General features: G+C 36.6%; 1 protein-coding gene across 1 annotated transcript in view; it reads right to left on the bottom strand.

Moving 5' to 3' along the window:
- The window catches only part of MSH4 (mutS homolog 4), a 106,741-nt gene that overhangs the window by 71,883 nt on the left and 12,889 nt on the right, over positions 1–21,969 (bottom strand). The window contains exons 3-7 of the mRNA XM_082686597.1: positions 17,757–17,917; positions 16,247–16,357; positions 13,383–13,498; positions 12,200–12,373; positions 6,418–6,590 (exon numbers count right to left, since the gene is read on the bottom strand). Coding sequence (XP_082542723.1) covers positions 6,418–6,590; positions 12,200–12,373; positions 13,383–13,498; positions 16,247–16,357; positions 17,757–17,917 — 735 coding nt within the window. The remainder of the gene's footprint in view (positions 1–6,417; positions 6,591–12,199; positions 12,374–13,382; positions 13,499–16,246; positions 16,358–17,756; positions 17,918–21,969) is intronic.

The raw sequence follows: 21,969 nt of genomic DNA, 5'->3' as shown, positions 1-21,969 counted from the left end.
AGCTGTTTCAAAAAATTGAAGCAGAAGGAAAACTTCCTGACTCTTTCTATGAAGCCAGCATTACCCTGATCCCCAAACCAGGCAAAGACCCTACCAAAAAGGAGAATTTCAGACCAATATCACTGATGAATATGGATGCTAAGATTCTCAACAAGATCCTAGCAAACAGGATCCAACAGCACATTAAAAAGATTATCCACCCTGACCAGGTGGGATTCATCCCTGGGCTACAAGTTTCAACATTTGCAAATCAATCAATGTGATAGAACAAATTAATAAGAGAAGAGAGAAGAACCACATGGTCCTCTCAATTAATGCAGAAAAAGCATTTGACAAAATCCAGCATCCGTTCCTGATTAAAATGCTTCAAAGTATAGGGATAAAGGGAACATTCCTGAACTTCATAAAATCTATCTATGAAAGACCCACAGCAAATATCATCCTCAAATGATGGGGAAAAGCTTGCATCCTTCCCGTTGAGATCAGGAACACGACAAGGTTGCCCACTCTCACCACTCTTGTTCAACATAGTATTAGAAGTCCTAGCAACAGCAATCAGACAACAAAGAGAAATAAAAGGTATCCTAATTGGTAATGAAGAAGTCAAACTCTCTCTCTTCGCAGATGACATGATTCTTTATATGGAAAACCCAAAAGACTCCACCCCCAAACTACTAGAACTCATAGGTTGTTGTTTTAATGAGATTTGGATTCTCCTATTTTAATAATGTATAAAAATTACGTTCCCACCTTGCTCTGTTCCTGTTCCCCTACTTCATTACATGTTGAGATAAATTATAAACTGTCAAGATACAGAAAACATAGAAGTGTTTTAACATTTGTAGATGCAAATTTAAAACTGTCAGTTAAAAGAAATTATAAAATATATCAAAATTAAAGTTTCAAAGAAAACTCAAGTTTTTCATTAATATCACACCCTTTAAAACATAACCCTGGGAACAATAAAATACAATTTTCAAGAGGTTCAACAACAAATCAATAGTTTAACAAATAGGAATACCCGTTATATCCTAGCCTAGTACAGGAATCCTCCAACAAAGCATGCACTTACAATCCAGTAAGATAAGTGGCATAACAAGGCACTCCAGGCAACATGTAGAAAAGGTACCTAACACAAACCTGGGGAGTCAGAAATGTCACATGAGTGACATCTAAGCTGGAATGGTAAAGGATGAACTGTCGTTAGTTAAGGAGTGCTTGGGAGAAGGCGTCACAGGGAAGGAAGAAGAAAGAGTCTAGGCAAATGTACAGACTACAAAGACTAAAAAACATGAGAGAATCTGCTCAAGTACCTGAAAGAAGTTTAATTCTATTAAAAGGTAGAATGGAAAGTGAGGAGTAGCAAGACATGCTGTGAAAGATGACAAGGAAAGAGTCATATAGAAGAGTCTGGATTTTATCCTAAAAGAAGTGAGAAGAGATTGAAGAATTTTATGCAAGTGTGTATGTGGTAGCCCCCAAAGTCATCTACGTCCTAATTCCTGGAATGTGCAAATACGTTACCTGATAAAAGAAACTTTGAAGATGGAGTTAAGCATCTTGAAATGGAGAGATTAATCTGGATTATTTTTGGTTCCCTAAGTAATCACAAGAGTCCTTCGAAGAGAGTTGTAGGAGGATCAGTGACAAAGAGAGGATACAAGGATAAAAGCAGAGGTCAGAAAGTAGAAAAGATACTATGCTGCTGGCTTTGAAGATGGCAAAAGGCCCATGAGCCATCTACTGATCTGCACAGACTCTGGAAAAGGCAAGAAATAGATTTGTCCATAGAGCCTCCAGAAGGAATGTAGACTGCTAACATACTGATTTTTCCCAATAAAACTGATTTCTGACATCCAGAACCTAAGATAATAAATTCATGGTGTTTTAAACCACTAAATTTTTGGTAATTTGTTATGTTAACAATAAGAAATAAATACAGAGTGATATTCTCAGAATTATATTTTCAAAAGATCATTCAGGCTGCAGTATAGAGAAGACACCATAAAAAGAAAGACTGGAGGAGGGAGATCAAATAGGAAGTTGTTGCAATAATTCAATACATAGATAAATTTTTCCCAGCCCAGCAGCACTGGGGATAAAAGCAATGCATTCAAAGAGATATACATATAATCTCACTTACTTGTGGAACATAAGGAATAACATGGAGGACATTGGGAGATGGAACAGAGAAGTGAGTTGGGGGAAACTGGAGGGGGAGACAAACCATGAGAGACTGTGGACTCTGAGAAACAAACTGAGGATTTTGGAGGGGAGGAGGGTGGTGGTTGTGTAAGCCTGGTGGTGGGTATTAAAGAGGGCATGTATTGCATGGAGCACTGGGTGTGGTGCATAAATAACAGATGCTGGAACACTGAAAAGAAATAAAATAAAATGGAGGAAAAAAGAGATATACAGAAAGAACTTTGCAGAATTTGATGACTGATTTCAGGTAAGAGAAGTGTTAAGAATGACTTCCAGGGGGGTTTGCGGGTAGCTCAGTTGGTTTAGTGCCTGCCTTTAGCTCAGGTCATAATCTCAGGGTCCTAGGATTGAACTCTGAGTTGGGCTCCCTGCTCATCCGGGAGCCTGCTTCTCCCTTTCCTTCCACCTGCCACTCCCCCTGCTTGTGCTATCTCTGTCAAATAAATAAAACTTTTTTTAAAAATTAAAAAAAAAATGACTTCCAGGTATGTGGCTTAATAAAGAGGCTGGATGTAGAGCCCTTCACTGAAATCAGGAAGACTGACTCAGAAGGGAAGATAGTACTGTTTGGGTACACTGAATTTAAAATATTAGAGGAGCATCTAACAAGTGCTCAGTAGGCAATAAGACAGATGGGGCTAAAGGTCTGTAGAGATATGTGGGTATGAGATACAGATTAGGAAGTCATGAATATGTGAGTGATAATTATAAAGCCAGGAAGGTAAGTCATATTTGAATACACACGGTAAAAAAACAACCTAAGACGAATCTTTGAAGAGGCTTAGCATTTAGGGAATAAGCAAAGGAACAGAAAGATGCAGAGGGAAAAGAAAAGGCTCATAAGTCTTTCCCTTTTCCATTTGAAAGAAAGGACTCCAATGTTTTTACTCTGTTATCTGATCAATGACAGAGCTTTCTGAGGATGTTCCAAGACAGTAAGTATTCAGTCCTGAGGTCTATTTGGAAATCCCTATAGGTAACAGTTTGAGGGAAATGACCAGTTGGTTCTGACTGGATATTAACATAAACTTTTTTTTATTATGTTCAATTAGCAAACATATAGTACCTCATTAGTTTTTGATGTAGTGTTCAACAGTTCATTAGCTGTGTATAACACCCACTGCTCATCACAACACGTGCCCTCTTTAATACCCATCATCCTGTTACCCTATTCCTCCAATCCCCCTCCCTTCTGTAATCCTCAGTTTGTTTCCCAGAGTCCAGAGTTTTTCATGGTTTGTCTCCCTCTCTGATTTCTTCCCATTCAGTTTTCCCTCCCTTCCCCTATGGTCCTCTGTGCTATTCTTCATGTTCCACATATGAATAAAACCATATGATAATTGTCTTTCTCTGCTTAGAGATAATATCCTCCAGTTCCATCCATTTCAACGTAAATGGTAAGTATTCATCCTTTCTGATGGCTTAATAATGTTCTATTGTATATATGAACCACATCTTTATTCATTCATCTGTTGAAGGACATCTCGGCTCCTTCCACAGTTAGGCTATTGTGGACACTGCTGCTGTGAACACTGAGGTGCATGTGTCCCTTCTTTTCACTACATCTGTATCTTTGGGGTAAATATCTAGTAATGCAATTGTTGGGTCATATGGTAGCTCTATTGTTAACATCTTGAGGAACCTCCACACTGTTTTCCCAGAGTGGCTGTACCAGCTTGCATTCTCACTAAGAGTGTAAAATGGTTCCCCTTTTTCCACACCCTCACTAATATTTGTTGTTTCCTGTTATATAAACTTTTTTAAAAAATGAGTTTCAGAGCTAAAAAAGAAGGAAACTCCAAAGAAGTAGAAAGAAAATCAGGAGACTGTATAATTGCAAAAACAAAGAAAGGCAGTAATTCAATAAAAAGAGATATTTAGCAGTATCATGTAAGCTGGAGCTCAAATAAGAGAACTAATATGTGTCCATTAAATTTAACAATGAATCTTTAGGTGACTGTCTTAGGCTGAGTTCTTCAGAAGGAGATCTTGACATGAGGACTGATGTGCAATTGATTTATCAAGAATGTGCTTCCAGGGATATCTGAGTGGATCAGTTGGTTGAATGTCCAACTCTTTTTTTTTTTTTTTAAGATTTTATTTATTTGACAGACAGAGATCACAAGTAGACAGAGAGGCAGGCAGAGAGAGAGAGGGAAGCAGGCTCCCTGCTGAGCAGAGAGCCAGATATGGGACTCGATCCCAGGACCCTGGGACCATGATCTGAGCTGAAGGCAGCGGCTTAACCCACTGAGCCACCCAGGCACCTGAATGTCCAACTCTTAATCTCAGCTCAGGTCTTGGATCTCAGGGTCATAAGTTCAAGTGAAAAAAAGGGGGAAAAAAGAATGTGTTTCCAAATTTAAGAAATAAAATAGATGAACATATGGGAGGGGGGAGAAAAGAGAGAGGGAAACCAATACTAAGAGATTCTTTTTAATATTTTATTTATTTTTTTATCTGAGAGAGAGAGGGAGAAAGAGAGAGCACACTTATAGGCATGGGGAGGGGAGCAGCGGAGGGAGAGGAAGAAGCAAAGAGTGATGAGCAGGGAGCATGACCCAGGGCTCTATCCTGGGACTCTGAGATCATGACTTGAGCCAAGAAAGACATTTAACTGACTAACCCACCCAAGCACCCAAGAGATTCTTAATGACAGAGAAACTGAAGGTTGATAGAGGGAGGTGGGGGGCGGGGAATGGTCTAGGTGGGTGATGGGTATTAAAGAGAACACTTGTGATGAGTACTGGGTATTGTATGTAAGTGATGAATCACTGAATTCTACTTCTGAAATCAATATTGCACTGTATGTTAACTAAAATTTAAATATTTTTTTAAAAAATTGCTTCCAAGAGAAAACAGGAGAAGAGAGAAGGATGGGGAAGGGGAAAAAAAGTCAAGCAGAAGTATAATTTCAGGCAAAGATCTAGGAAGGTAACTTCAACTGATCCTATAGAAGAATTCTGGATTTAAGGGCTGCAAGGCTCTTTTGACACGCTTCTTGAAAGCAAAATGCTAATAGTCTGGGGGCAGGATTCCAAAGAGACTCCAAGTGTGGGCCAGGAGAAGCAAAAACCACACGGAGCAAGAAAAGGGGTACACAGAAAGGTAAAAAGACAAGAGGATCTTGACAAAGAACCAATAACATTTGCTACAGTAACCTTGACTAGAGGAATCTCACATAGTGAGCACAGAAATAGTACACTGAAATATTGTGAAAAGAAGATAGTGACTGCAGAAAATCTGTCTTTTGACAAGTTTACCTATGAATTGGGAGAGCAGAAAAATAAGGTGGTAGCTGGAGAAGGTAAAGTCCAGTGAGTTTGTTTGTTTGTTTGTTTGTTTTACAAAGATAGGAAAGACAGGAGGAAGAGAGGAAAAATATTAAAGATACGGGAGACAAATGAGTACAAAGACAGTATCCAGAACATAGGTGGAGCAAGTAACTACAGGCAGGAGAAGGGCAACTGCATATTTGGTCACAGAAAGTTTAAAAAGCTGATTATTGTTGGAGTTTGACTGACATTACATAATTAAATAACTTCATATTTTAGGCACTATGTATTACATGGAATGCCAGGTATAGGTCAGCCAAAAAGATGTTGCAAACAAGAAAAGGAGTACTGTTAAAAATGTCTTCTTTGTGGGGCACCTGGCTGGCTTAGTCCTCCAGAGGTGCATGCAACTCTTGATTTCAGGGTTGTGAGTTTGAGCCTCATGCTCAGTGTAGAGATTACTAGAAAATAAACTTTAAAAAAAAAAAAATGGCCTCTTTGTAGCTTGCTCAATGCCTCGTAGATTTTCATATACCAGAACACCAGGTGGAATGGTTGGGAGTAGAGGTATGAAAGATAGATCAAACTGCTAGGAACCAGGAATTGAACTAGGAGTGGTGCATATCTACTGTCCTTCTACCTACATATTTAAGAAGAGAGTTGTATTGCCATGCAAGTGAACAAATAGCCAGGTGCCAAAGGCGATTCTCTTACCTGATGTTATGGGGGTTGAGCTGTGTCCCCCAAAAAGATATTCTGAAGTCCTAAGTCCTGGTATCTAAACGTGATCTTTTTTGGAAATTAGATCTTCGCAGATGTAATCAAGTTAAAATAATGTTATTAGGCTGAACTTAATCCAATATGACTAGTATTCTTATAAAAAGACAATGCATTTTTAAATAATTTGTATTCATAAAATTAGGTGATATTCATTTACCTGACTGAAGTCCAAAAAAGAGCTCCTCATCCTGAAGTAGTTCTTGAACACAATCTAATCTCATGTTAATGGTTTCAATATCAACTAGAGGTTCTAATATATTAGAACGAAGCCTTCTACTTCCTCCAGGAGTCTTAGTATAATTTAGAACACCAAAGAGGGTGTGATTATTCCTTTGAAAACACAAATAAGGAAAATTTCATCAAGTATAAAAAATAAAATCCAAAGAAGTTACCATTTAACTTTTTTAAAGATTTTATTTATTTATTTGACAGAGATCACACAAGTAGGCAGAGAGGCAGGCAGAGAGAGAGAGAGGGAAGCAGGCTCCCTGCTGAGCAGAGAGCCCCATGTGGGCCTCGATCTTAGGACCCTGACATCAAAACTTGAGCAGAAGGCAGAGGCTTAACCCACTGAGTCACCCAGGCACCCCGACCATTTATCTTTCTAAATAATCCTTTAATCTACATTCGTGATTCTCAAACATTATAATGTGCATACAAATCACACAGGAAACTCTAAGTCTGAGATGAGGCCAAAGAATATATATTTCAAATAAGCTCCCAAGTATGCTATCAATGGACAATGCTTTAATTAACAAAGGGTAGACAATATCGTTTTGTATTAAATGATTTTTTTTATAGCTCAGCTAAAATATTCAGACTAATATAAAATGTTGTAGTCCATGGCATTCCATCAATATTAGCAAGATATCAGTAATGTACCTTTTATAGGGGCAGAGCTTTCACACTGAAAAAAATTAATATTTAATATAGTCACTTTGTTCTAACTGAAGAAGTTAGAGAATTACAAACAAAGAGAAAGAAAATAATTTCAGGTACAGAAAGTGTTAAACAAACAAATAGAACAGGACTGCATAGAGAATGACCAGGAGGTTTCCTTAGTTAAGCTCGTTGAGAGAGACCTATATGTACATTTGGTAGTTGAATTCAAAAGATATCCATGCAAAGATGATGATGGGATGGAAATGATGTTGGCAACTATGTTGAGAGTAGGTAACATATCGAACATTAAGTATGTGCCAGGCAATATTCCAGGCACTTTACATTTATTAATTTATTTAATTCTAATAACCACAGTGTGAAGTTGATGTTATATTTAACCACATTTTATAAGGAACTGAAATGCAAAGAAATTAACTAACTCATCCAAGGTTTCCTAATAATTAAATAACAAGAAAAGAGTTAGTAGTTAAAAGGGGCCAAATAGAGGCACCTGGGCGGCTCAGTGGATTAAGCCTCTGCCTTCAGCTCAGGTCATGATCTCAGGGTCCTGGGATTGAGCCCCGCATTGGGCTCTCTGCTCAACAGGGAGTCTGCTTCCCTCTCTCTCTGCCTGCCTCTTTGCCTACTTGTGATTTCTCTATCAAATAAATAAATAATTTTTTTTAAAAAGAGGGGGGGCAAGTAGAACAGTAATTTAAGCCCAGGAAGGCTTTTTTGGATCTAGAACCAAACAGAAGATCAAGGTCGGTGGGACTTTGCAAATGAAAGAAAATGGAGGAAGATGAAGAAGCTGATAAAGGCCTGGACACAGAAGTTCTTGTAGGGCATGGTAAAGAGTCTGGACTCTATTCTACATGTAATGGAGCCACTGGAAGATTTTCAGCTGCAGAGTTCCAACATCTGATTTCTAGTTTAAAAGGATCACAGTCTGCCCACTGGATCAAGAAAAGACTAAGTGTAAGAGGGTAAAAAGAAGGCAGAGAAACAAGTTAGGGGCTATTATAGTAGTCCAGGCTAAAATGATGGAGGTAATGGTTAGGGTTGTAGCCTTGGAAATGGTAAGATGTGATCCAGAATTGGTATGTATTCCAAAGGTTGAGTCAGGGGATTTACTAGTGGACTGAAATGGGTTGCGAGAGGGTAGAAAACAAGAATGACTCTTAACTTAGTCATCAGACTAGCAGATTTTTGGTATTTCAATTTTTTTTTAAGTAAACTTTTAGGGCTCGAGCTCACAGCCTTGAAACCAAGAGTCATATGCTCTACCAACTGAGCCAGCCAGGTACCCTGGTATATCAATTTTTTTTAAGATTTCATTTATTTATTTGAGAAAGAGAGAGAATGAGACAGAGAGAGAGCATGAGATGGGAGAGGTCAGAGGGAGAAGTGGACTCCCAGCTGAGTAGGAAGCCCGATGTGGGGCTCCATCCCAGGACTCCAGGATCATGACCTGAGCTGAAGGCAGTTGCTTAACCAACTGAGTCATCCAGGAGCCCCTGGTATATCAATTTAAACAAATTTTTAGAGAACTACTCCAATCAAGCCTGGTCGGGGTGGGGGTGGGGTCATCACAGGCATTTACTTTTTGAGAACTGGACATCTACAGGAACCAAGGAAGTGAGCAGCATACCCAAACCTGCCACTTGCTATAGAAATCAAAGGGTGAAACTGCTCTGAACAGGTAGGTGACAAGTTTACGGAATGTTAGAGCTATCCAGATAGTTCAGCAGGTCGAATATCCATCTTTTAACCTGATATTCTTTGGTTCAAATCTGTGGAAAGACTTCTCAATTTTCACTTTCAACAATAATATGAACTCTTAGAGGTCAAATATCCTATCATGTAATATATAGCAGGAACTCAAGCAATGTTTAATAATGATAATAATAAATAATGATGAACTATGAAATGAGGCAGTTATAAAACACTTTGTGGTAATTACCAGCCTTAGTTGCTGACTCTCTATCTTACTCTTGTGTTACTATAACATAGAAAGTAAATGACAAGAGTAATTTTTCCAGATAGTATTATTTTAATTCTTTTTAAGTAGGAAGAAAAGAATATTATTCACTAAGCTGAAAAGGAATAAAGCCACAATTAACTATAAATTAAGGCTGGAATTTTAGACCATCCTCATTCAATGGAACTGCAAAGAAACTGAGGCCACTATACTGATGCATCACTAAAAGCATTATATACAGTAATAATACTAAAATAGTATCAATAGCACCTAGACAGATTTAAACTGCTCTTGATGATTAGAGTTTAAGTGATTAACAAAATCAGACAGCTTTTGTTTCTAAGTTTGCAACAGCAAATAATGTCTTGCAATTCCACATAATGGAAAGTAAAGCCAAGATAAGAATACACAAAGTAACAGAGATATTGAAACAGCTATGGCTCTAAATTTGCACAGAGCACCTTAAGGTTTCAGTTCTCTAAAATGCTTGTTATTCCCTTCAATATTCTTAATACTAAAAATCATAATCACTTTATCCCTTTCATTGATGTCTAATGTTATATTTAATTGCCAGAAGCTGATTATTTACTCCAAGCTTACTTACTCTGAGCTTGCACTTTACCAATAATACTAAATAGCTTTAGTTTCCTTGCACATATCATACTGTTATAATGAAAATCATGGGGTGCATGAGTGGCTCAGTGGGTTAAGCCTCTGCTTTTGGCTCAGGTCATGTTCTCAGGGTCCTGGGATTGAGCCCCACATCGGGGGCAAGGGGGGGGGGGTCTCTGCTCAGCAGGGAGCCTGCTTCCCCCCTCCCCCCCGCCTGCCTCTGCCTACTTGTGATCTCTCTCTCTCAAATAAATAAACAAAATCTTGGAAAAAAAAAAAAAAAAAAGAAAGAAAGAAAAGAAAAGAAAGCCATGCCTTCAGGATGCCTGGGTGCATCAGTTGATTAAGTGTCTGCCTTCAGTTCAGGTCATGAGCTCGGAATCCCTGGATCGAGCCCCATGTTGGGCTCCCCACTCAGTGAGGAGTGTGCTGCTCCCTCTGCCTCTCCCTTCACCTCCCAATCCCCGGGCTCCTGCTTGTGCTCCCTCTCTCTTTCTCACTCACTCTCCCTCTCTAGTGAATAAATAAAATCCTTAAAAAAAAAAAAAAAAAAAAGGAAAGGAAATAATGCTTTTAAGACTTGACTTTTCACCTTTTCTACTTCATCTGGATAACTTTTATATTTCAAAACTTACCTCAGGTATTATCTCCTCTAGAAAGCCTTTCCTAATTACTTCCTTTTTACCCTTAACCCTCTCTCTGCTATGATCCCATCATTGTTATGCAAATTTTATCACCATACTTAGTACACGTTAATAATACTGTCTTTGTGTTTCCTCCTCTAGACTAATTCCTCAAGGAGAAAAATCATAGCTCATTAATTCTTTGTCCCAAACTGACCCCTTATTAATGCATTTCTGCCTGACAACCACCATGTTGATTATTTTCTATTAACATGTTAATTCTACTTTAAGTAACCCACTATGAAATCTACAAACATTGTGTGTGTGCATGCATGTGTGTGTGTGTGTGCACGCGCCTCTCCCTATCTCTTTATCTCTCATGCCCACCATCAATATTCCTGGTGCTCTAATTAAAGTTAATAAGAAACCAATAAAACCAGCAATCTAGTCATACCATAGATCAAGTGATTCAACTATTCTTACTTTCTCAAATAATTACATAGCCCCATAAATTTCCTGGACTTGATGCTTTTAAAGATACTTATTCTAATTTTGTGGTAATCTAGATACAGTATCTTCTTTTTATTGTGGTAAAACACACATAACAAAAATTTTACCTTTTTAATCATTTGAAGCACATAATTCAGTGCCCACAATAAACAATTTACCCACAATAAATTGTACAACCACTACCACTACCCATTTCCAGAACTTTTTTGTCATCCCAAGCAGAAACTCTGAATCCATCAAACGGTAACAACTCACTCCCTACTAGTCCAAGTTCCTGATCATTTTTGTCTACTGTCTCTATGAATTTGCCTAGTCTAGATATCTAAGTGGAATTAAAAAATATTTTTCCTTTTGTGTTTGGTTTATTTCACTTAGTACAATGTTTTCAAGGTTCATACATCTTGTGGCATCTATCAGAATTTCACTCATTTTTTTTTAAGATTTTATTTATTCATTTGAGAGAGAAAGCCCAAACAGGGGGAGCAACAGAGGGAGAAGAAGAAGCAGACTCCCTGCTGAGCAGGGAGCCCAACACGGGGGCTCAATACCAGGACCATGAAATCAGGACCTGAGCTGAAGGCAGTCACTTAACAGACTGAGCCACCCAGATGCCCCTGGAATTCCATTCATTTTTAAGGCTAAATAATATTCATTGTACATCATGTATATACCTGATTTTGTTTATCTAGTCAGTCATTCATTGATGGACATTTGGTTTATTTCCACCTTTTGGCTATTGTGAATAATGCTGCTATGAACACTTGTATGCAAGTAACTCTTTGAGTCTCTGCTTTCTTCCTAGTATATACACCTAGAAGTGGAATGATGTATCATATGGTAATTCTATGTTTAACTTCTTTGATGAGTCACCATTCTGTTTCCAAAAATGACTGTACCATTTTACATTCTCATGATAAATGTACCAGGGTTCAAATTTCTCCATATCTTTGCCAATAGTAATTTTCCATTTACTTGATAATAACCATCTTAATGAGTGTGAAGTAGTTAATTGTAGTTTTGATTTGCATTTCCATAATGACTGTGCTTATTGGCCATTTGTATATCTTCTTTGCAGAAAAGTCCATTCAAGTCTTTGTCTATTTTGAAATGCACTGTTTGTTTTTCTTGTTTCATACAAATATCTTTTTAAAATTTGACTTTTGTGAAACATCTAAGCAGTTCAGCAACAATGACACAATAATTAAAGGTATGTTTATTCATTATTTATACATCAAACAATTTAAAGAAATGTAAAGTAACTATTCATAGAAAAATAGGACATAATAAAATATACTGATACATTTTTTAAGAAAAAAATTGGATGATCTTACCTACTGTCTTGATTATTAATTAGTAATTCAAGGTTTTGGGCTGATGATGAATCTATCATGGCTGTCTGTTCACTACCCTGGAAACAAATCTTCAGTGATTTTGGTGCATAAACTGAATTTTGAATAAATTCAACATATTTTAATAAAGCTGCAACAGCTGCAAGGCAGTAATATCTGAAAGGTGACCAATGAAACATCACTATAAATCTTTGGAATAAATAAAAAGTATTGCTATAAAAGAAAACATTTATTTCACCTCATTATTAAGAAAATTATAAATATTTGCATAGCATTGCTTAAATTCAAAGGGAAAAAGCACACTCAGTGCTCTTTACTTCTGAAAACTTGCTAAATAACCTCTAAACCATAAAAATTCATAGAACAGACAATTTTCTGAAGTCTGACACTTAAGGACTCTAATAAATCACATGTTGGAAAACAATATTCAGTGGTAGTATGTGTCAATGTACCATTCTAAGAATTCAAATAATGTTGAAAAAGTCTGACAGAGTTAGGAGGTTCCTATGTATAGAAAAGTATGTTAGGATCTTGGTGAGCTTAGTCACTAGTACAACCTAACTCAAAGAAAGTATCTATTTAGTATGTTCTAAAAAATCCTTTCTAGGGTGCCTGGGTGGCTCAGCCTGTTAAGCATCAGCCTTTGGCTCAGGTCATGATCTCAGGGTCCTGGCATGGAGCCCAATGCAGGGCTTCCTGCTCAGTCAGAAGCCTGCTTCTCTCTTCCCATCTGCCTACTGCTGCCTCTGCTTATGCTCACTCTCTCTCTGTCAAATAAATAAATAAAATCTTAAAAAATATATCCTTTTTGAAAATATCATACCCTGTCCTAGCTAAATCCCTTAGGAGCACATGTATGAAATAACAGGACTACAGCTCTGTGCCTCACATTTCTAGGTTACCCTGGCTACTTGAGTAAAGTGAGCAGCAACCACAACAGCAATAGATTATGACCAATTTGGAAAATTTCTATATAAATGAAGTTAGCAAAATATGCCTTGTATATAAATTTTAGTTAGCTGTTTTACTATTTCAGTAATTACTGACTGTGTATTATAAACCAGGCACTTTTCTAGGGATACAGCAGAGAACAAAACAGACAAAAGACCTTGCCCTCATGGAAGTCAGTCTATAGATTTATTACTTTCCCTAAATGATAACTTACTTGGATTGAACCTCCATTAGGACAGTGCTGAATTCTGTTACGCATAACTGTTCAATGTACTCTAGTCCTTTTGTTTCATTGAAATATTTCCTTTGGATAGTAGTAAAATTAACATTCTGAAAAAAAGTTTTAATTCCAAAATAAATTTTAAGTTTCATGCAGTTGCCCAAAACTGCTTTCTTAAACACATGCAGGCAAGTACATATGTAGGTAGCTTTATATTGTATAAAGTTTCTTTTTTATTATTTATTATTTTCCAGTTAAATAGAATATTTGCTTAATGATTTAAGAAAAAGAGAATGATTATCTGTTTTGCTAAGTGAATTATGGCAGTCTATAGCTCTTATTAGACCATAGTTACATGATATTTAATTGGATGTGGTAGGTACAATAATAAAAAATAAACACGAGAGTCTCTGTCTTCTACTAATTTTATTCTCCAGCTCCACCACCACCCAACTTCTATATTTAGTGTTACATATTCCATCCTAATTGAGATAGAGCAGATCTTTATAATGTATTAGCTGCAGAGGAAGAAAACATCAATTCTAGCTACCAAATCTATAAGATGCTATATACATGAGGTAAATTTATTTAGAAGTAAAGGAGATAATGAAACTTTTTTTAAAAAGTAGGGGGAAGTATGAAGCATGAAGTTATAGAATAAAAGGTTTACCTACTCTGAATAAAAATAATACACAAGAAAAATAATAAAAAGTAACAATGAACTATGAAAGAGCTATAAGACAGCAAAAAACAACTCATGAGAAGTTAGGAAATTTGTTATGCACCAAGAGTGTTTAAGTTATCTCAGTTAATCTTCACAATAATTCCAAGATATGTCTTGTTTTAACTACAATTTTCTTACAAGTAAAATTCTAAAAAGTCAAGTCGTTTTTCTAACATCATACATTTGATACATGCCAGAGTTGAGACTTGAATTTAGACTTCTCTGGCTATAAAATCCTTCCATTTCATAGTGCTTCTCTTTTAATGAAGGTTTTTTTTTATTGTAAGTGTGGTAATAATGTTAATAATATTAGTTTTTTCCTTCTGCTTGTAATACTTTTAACCCAAATACTTCTATGGCTCTGTCTCTTACTTCCTTTAGGACTTTGCCCAAATGTAACCTTATCAATGAGGTCATCTCGCTAATTACATTATATAAAATACCAAGTCTCTAGGAGGTAGATTATTGTCCCTATTTTACTAATGAAAAAAACTTAAATAACTTAACTTGCACAAGATCACTTAAAGTCAAGATCTGAAATAAGCAGTCTCAGTCTGACTCCTCTATTCTTAAGCACTATGCCATACTGCCCTACATCTCAAGTGTAGTGAATATATGCTATTTTTGCCTTTGAAGGACTCATCTATTTTATACTCCATGTGGTTTTCATAACTGTCAATTACAGACCTGTGTCCCACAGAAAACAAATGACCAGGGATTAATCAATCATAGTGCTTCTACCCTGAGAAATAGTGATTGTCTAACATGTAGGAATATGAACAAAGCAGGGCCAATTGGGGTCCTTCCCTGGAATTTATATATGGAAACTGGAAGGAAGAATACATTTTTTCTCTGAATTGGGTAAGATATCATATCAATCTGTAGCCATCATAATTATCTTAAGCCTCACAGAAATAACCTACAATTAAAAAAAAAAAAGAAGAAGAAGAAGGTAGATGGTGGTGGGAATGAGTAAGGTAAGATTTATCCAACAATTTGGCTTCTCAGTTACATAAGCCAATACATTTCTGGGTTTTTCGTTTGTTTGCTTGCTGGCTGGCTTTTTTTTTTTTTTTAACTTAAGCTACTTTAAGTTGAATTACTGTCACAACCCAAGATTTAAAATGCTTAAGCAGAGCAAAATAACAGAAGTTGAAACAGTATACATAAATAAAGGTAATGAAAAGAAGTTTGAAGTAATGAATAAAAGAGGTAACAGATAAAGAGACCTGTATCATAGAAACAACAGATTGACAATAGGCATCATTTTTAGCAATACGTCAAAGATAGCTGAACTACACAGGATCTCTAAGAGCACAACAAGAAATCTTATATAATTGCAAATGCTGAATATATTAAGAACAATAAAGAACTCATTGGATTCTAAATCTCAGATTGATACCAAATGTGTTAAAGTTAAGGCTACCAACATAAAAAAATATAGTATATTCTGAAAATAAGTTGCACTTCTCAGGTGGTTATTCCAACTGCCATGCTGCCTACTTAGTCTGGAACTACAGACCCCATTGCCCAAAATATTTGCTAGAGGAAAGAAGCAAACTGCATGTTGGAAAAGCTCTTGCTTGCAGAGAGAGCATTCATTAGATCAAGTTCCAGAAAACTTAACCTGCCACAGTCCCACATATGGAGGCTTAGAATAGTAGGTTAACTGTAAAGAATACATGCTACCAGGGGAAGCTAAGATAATTCTGTAATACAAATCAAATTCTCTAAAAAAAAAAAAAAAAGTTCTTGCTGATAGTGCTATCTCCTAGAACAAAAATTTCAATTTCAACTAGTCTGGTAGCACAATACCTAGTTTCCACACAGCTATACCTAAGGAAATCTATTTTTGCTAAGGGTCTGCCTCCTGTATACTCTGAGAAGCCTCCTTATTAGTGCTAACAGTTTCCCTTTTGTTTAAGGTAGATCAAGGGTGCCAAATCAAATAAGTGGAAGCCCTGTCATTTTTATTTTATGTACTAATTGTTCTTTAGCTTCAGATTTGTGTTTAGCGAGCACTTTACGGTAAATATATAGTTGTTCAAATTATTGTTCTCCAGAAAGCTAATATAGAATGGATTTTAAATAAGGTAAGATTTGAATGTTACTACTGAGAATGAAAATCACTTACCTTGAAATTTTCTGTGATGAGAGTAAACAACTTAGTTGAATTCCCCACAACACAAGCAGTATTTGACATTATTATTTCCAAAGGTGATAAAATTTTGAGTTTAGTGATTACCTAAAATCATTTGAATAAATAATTTCTTCAATGTAAGCTTAGGATTCTCCAAAACCAAACAAGAGGCATATTTTTCTGAGAGATAAGTACTTAAAATTAACTCACAGATACACAAAATTACACTGTTCAAATTATATATGCCAGTTAAAATATATTTCTAATAGTGATATATTAAACATATATTCTATATGTATATATAAATATATCTCACATATAAATAAAATATCATAAACATAGGCTATATTTTACCTCACAATAATTCATAACAGCTCTAAGCTTAAAAATTAATTTGAACTTATCAGATATATATTCTTAAAATAAGATGTTTTAAAATAAATTCTTCTATTTGGTATTTTATCCATCTCCATAAAAAAAATAAACACATTCAAAAGTGTAACTATGGTGATTCAGTCAATATGACCACACTGATAAAGCTTAGAAGTTGAACAGTATAGAAACACAGATAAGAAACTCATATTTTACAATTTATTCTTTTCACAATACAGGTACATTTCTTGGAACTATCCCAGACACAGATATTCTTTTTTTTTTTTTATTTTTATTTATTTATCCGAGAGAGAGAGAACACGAGTGAGGGAAAAGAGCAGAAGGAGAAAGAGAAGCAGACTCCCCATGGAGCAAGGAGCCCATGTGGGTCTCAATCCCAGGGTCTCGCGATCATGACCTGAGGCCAAAGGCAGACGCTTAAACTGAGCCACCCAGTACCCCAGACACAGAAATTCTTAGTCAATCTGCCAAACATTTGTTTTTAAAAAAGCTTTTCCTATGTTTTTTTAAATTGCATAAAAATGTGAAATACCCAGAGATAAAGTTAGACGCAGTACTAGTATCATGGAGTTTGATAGCTATATTAAAAAATTATTAGGTAGGAAAAGGAAACCAATGTACTGAGAAACCATAAAGAATAATTAGGAAAAGGAAAAAAAAACAATAAAATGCTAAAAATAACATAGCATATACATATTTAATAATAGAAATTGAGTCAAATAACTTTTTAGAATATAGAGATTAGAAGCAGATGACTTCTACCTGGTAAGTGACAGAAATTTTCATGACAACAGGCCAGTGGCCCAAATTAATGATAAGTGATAGGAAGTGAAGGGAAGAAGACGCCAAATTATGACTGGCCTATAAGACCAGTTTCCCTGAACTCTGGAAAATAAAATTCAAATACTGTTCAGTGGAAACAACCCTTTGGCAAAATACATTCAAAAAATAAAATCAGATGTAAAATAATTTTAATTCAGAGTAGCCTACTTTAGTGCAATTGTGAATAATTGTTATTCCATGAAAAAGTAAACTAATTAGGAAAGCAGGGACTTGAAAATCTACATAGTGCTCACTAGGTCAACCATTTTTTAAGAGTATAAATACTTACCTTTGCATATGTTGTGTTGTCTGCAAACTGAGATAATATAATTTGTGGGCTTTTTAAATCAATACTTGCCATTCCTATTTCACCTCTGGCAAGTCCTCTACCTTCTACAACAGCTACAACAACTGATGGGGAGTTTGTTGAAACTGCAGATGATGATGGAGCTGTTAATTTTTTTTTAAAAGAAAATGTATAAATATTAATAACAGTGTGTTCTCAATCTTACTTTGTTTTATTATGTTCACTTAGCCAACATATAGTACATCATTTGTTTCTAACATAGTTTTCAACAATTCTTTAGTCACATATAACACCCAGTGCTCATAAGAAGGTGCCCTCTTTTATACCCTATCCTCCTCCCAACCCCCCTCCCTTCTGTAACCCTCAGTTTGTTTCCCAGAGTCCAGGGTCTCTCATGGTTTGTCTCCCTCTCTGACTTCTTCCCATTCAGTTTCCTTCCCTTCCTGTGGTCCTCCGCAATTGATCGCATTCTTTTTAATAAGATCTCAAGCATCAAGTTCAGGACATGGCTCTTAATATCCAAGGAAATAACCCTTTTTTTCCTCATCAGGAAACAACTTCTCATATCCAGACCAAATAACAATGTTAATTCTCAAAGTATTCTGCCAAAACTTAACTTCAAAATTAGAAGTAACTTATACATTGTCCTATTTTGCATTTCATTGGAATAAAGTTAAGAAGGAAAACTGAATTTGGAATGAGAAAACCTAGATTATTTATCCTACTCTAGGATCTAAAAGCTGTATGAATTTGAGCAAATTACTTCATAATAAATAATCAAAAATCACAAAATGTAATAACTGCCCTAACTCAAGAACTAGTAATGAAAGGATCAAATGGGATTATGGATATGAATGCATTTTATAAAGAATAAAATATTATAGGGATACTTGGGTGGCTCAGTGGGTTAAGCGTCTGTCTTTAGCTCAGGTGATGTTTCCAGGATTCTGGGATAGAATTCTGGCTCCCTGCTCTGCAGGGAACCTGTTTCTCCCTTTGCCTCTGTCTCTCATATTAAATAAATAAAATCTTGAAAAAAAAATAAAATATTATGTAACTATAAATTCCAATTATATGTAACTATGTGTGTAATGCTGGATACTTTATTCTATATTCTATATTATATATAATTATGTGTATTATATATTTATTATAATACTTTATTAAAGTGCTAAGAATGTTCTAATTCTTTATTTGAATTACTCATTTAATTTTCACAATTCTATCAAATAGATATCATTATTTACTCCATTTACCTACAAGGACACTAAAGCACAGATGGAGCTAGTAAAGTCAGAATTTGTACACAGGCAGCCTGACACCAGATCTGGTTCTCCTAACCTTTACATACTATTACTGATTTTGAGATCTATGCCTTACAAACAATGAATATTCAGGTAAATTGTTAAACCTTTATAAAGCTACCATTTATTCATCTTGAAAGTAGAAATACCAAACCTATTTCACAGTTATTGTAAGAATTAAATGCAGTAATATAAAAGGGGTTTTTGGTAAAGTATATGAAATTATTTAAATATGAGGCATTATTCTTAGATGAAAAAAACGTCAGACAAAAATACCTAAAATTTTATTGTCAAAAAGCAAATTTATTTTTGATTCCCTTGTCAATCTTTCAATAGAACCCATTTCTTCTCTCTTCTACCCCCCTGACCTAGATTAGTTTTTTTTCTACTCTTATAATGCCTACAAAATTAAACAATCATGTAATCTTAGTGAATAGTCAATTTAAGAGTTCATTTAAAAATATATTATGTCTAGGGGAGGAGTCAAGATGGCGGAGAAGTAGCAAGCTGAGACTGCTTCAGCTAGCCGGAGATCAGCTAGGTAGCTTATCTAAAGATTGCAAACACCTGAAAATCCATCGGCAGATCGAAGAGAAGAAGAACAGCAATTCTGGAAACAGAAAAACAACCACTTTCTGAAAGGTAGGACCGGCGGAGAAGTGAATCCAAAGCGACGGGAAGATAGACCCCGGGGGGAGGGGCCGGCTCCCGGCAAGCAGCGGAGCAACCGCGCACAAAATCAGGACTTTTAAAAGTCTGTTCCGCTGAGGGACATCGCTCCAGAGGCTAAACCAGGGCGAAGCCCACGCAGGGTCAGCGTGGCCTCAGGTCCCGCAGGGTCACAGAAGGATCGGGGGTGTCTGAGTGTCGCAGAGCTTGCGGGTATTGGAACGGGAAAGCCGGCTGCAGAGACAGAGCCGACAGTGAGCTCGCAGCTCGGGGTTACCTTGAACCGGTCGCAGGCTCGGTGAGCTCGGAGCGCGGCCGGAGGTCAGGCAGACGGGAGTGACTGGGCGCTGTTCTCTGAGGGCGCCCTGAGGAGTGCAGCCCTGGGCTCTCCGGCCAGAGACCAGGAGGCCGCCATTTGTATTCCCGTCCCCCGGAACTCTACGGAAAGCGCTCAGGGAACAAAAGCTCCTGAAAGCAAACCCGAGCAGATTACTCACCCCGGCCCCGGGTAAGGGCGGTGTAATTCCGCCTGGGGCAAAGACACTTGAGAATCACTACAACAGGCCCCTCCCCCAGAAGATCAACAAGAAATCCAGCCGAGACCAAGTTCACCTACCAAGGAGTGCGGTTTCAATACCAAGGAGAGCAGCAGAATTCCAGAGGAGGAGAAAGCCAAGCACGGAACTCATGGCTTTTTTCCTGTGATTTTTTTTAGTCTTGCAGTTAATTTAATTTTTTCTTTTTCATTTTTTTTTTTTTCTTCTCGCCTTCGGATAAATTTTTTTTTTTTAAACTGTTACCTTTTTCTTTTTTAACGATTTTTTACTAGTTTATCTAATATATATATTTTTTCTTTTTTACATTTTTCTCAGGTGTTTTCTTTTTTAAAAATTTTTTTTCTTTTCTTTTTTTTTTTTTTTGTTCTTTTTTTTTCTTTCTTCCTTTTTGAACCTTTTTTTATCCCCTTTCTCCCCACTCACGATTTTGGATCTCTTCTAATTTGGTTAAAGCATATTTTCCTGGGGTTGTTGCCACCCTTTTAGTATTTTACTTGCCCCTTTATTTACTCTTATCTGGCCAAAATGACAAGACGTAAAAATTCAACACAAAAAAAAGAACAAGAGGCAGTACCGAAGGCTAGGGACCTAATCAATACAGACATTGGTAATATGTCAGATCTAGAGTTCAGAATGACAATTCTCAAGGTTCTAGCCGGGCTCGAAAAAGGCATGGAAGATATTAGAGAAACCCTCTCGAGAGATATAAAAGCCCTTTCTGGAGAAATAAAAGAACTAAAATCTAACCAAGTTGAAATCAAAAAAGCTATTAATGAGGTGCAATCAAAAATGGAGGCTCTAACTGCTAGGATAAATGAGGCAGAAGAAAGAATTAGTGATATAGAAGACCAAATGACAGAGAATAAATAAGCTGAGCAAAAGAGGGACAAACAGCTACTGGACCACGAGGGGAGAATTCGAGAGATAAGTGACACCATAAGACGAAACAACATTAGAATAATTGGGATTCCAGAAGAAGAAGAAAGAGAGAGGGGAGCAGAAGGTATACTGGAGAGAATTATTGGGGAGAATTTCCCCAATATGGCAAAGGGAATGAGCATCAAAATTCAGGAGGTTCAGAGAACGCCCCTCAAAATCAATAAGAATAGGCCCACACCCCGTCACCTAATAGTAAAATTTACAAGTCTCAGTGACAAAGAGAAAATCCTGAAAGCAGCCCGGGAAAAGAAGTCTGTAACATACAATGGTAAAAATATTAGATTGGCAGCTGACTTATCCACAGAGACCTGGCAGGCCAGAAAGAGCTGGCATGATATTTTTAGAGCACTAAACGAGAAAAACATGCAGCCCAGAATACTATATCCAGCTAGGCTATCATTGAAAATAGAAGGAGAGATTAAAAGCTTCCAGGACAAACAACAACTGAAAGAATTTGCAAATACCAAACCAGCTCTACAGGAAATATTGAAAGGGGTCCTCTAAGCAAAGAGAGAGCCTACAAGTGGTAGATCAGAAAGGAACAGAGACCATATACAGTAACAGTCACCTTACAGGCAATACAATGGCACTAAATTCATATCTCTCAATAGTTACCCTGAATGTGAATGGGCTAAATGCCCCTGTCAAAAGACACAGGGTATCAGAATGGATAAAAAAACAAAACCCATCTATATGTTGCCTCCAAGAAACTCATTTTAAGCCCGA

The sequence above is a fragment of the Mustela nivalis genome (genome assembly GCF_964662115.1).
Source record: "Mustela nivalis genome assembly, chromosome: 10".
Taxonomy (NCBI): Eukaryota; Metazoa; Chordata; class Mammalia; order Carnivora; family Mustelidae; genus Mustela; species Mustela nivalis.
This window is presented reverse-complemented; position numbering and strand designations above follow the sequence as displayed.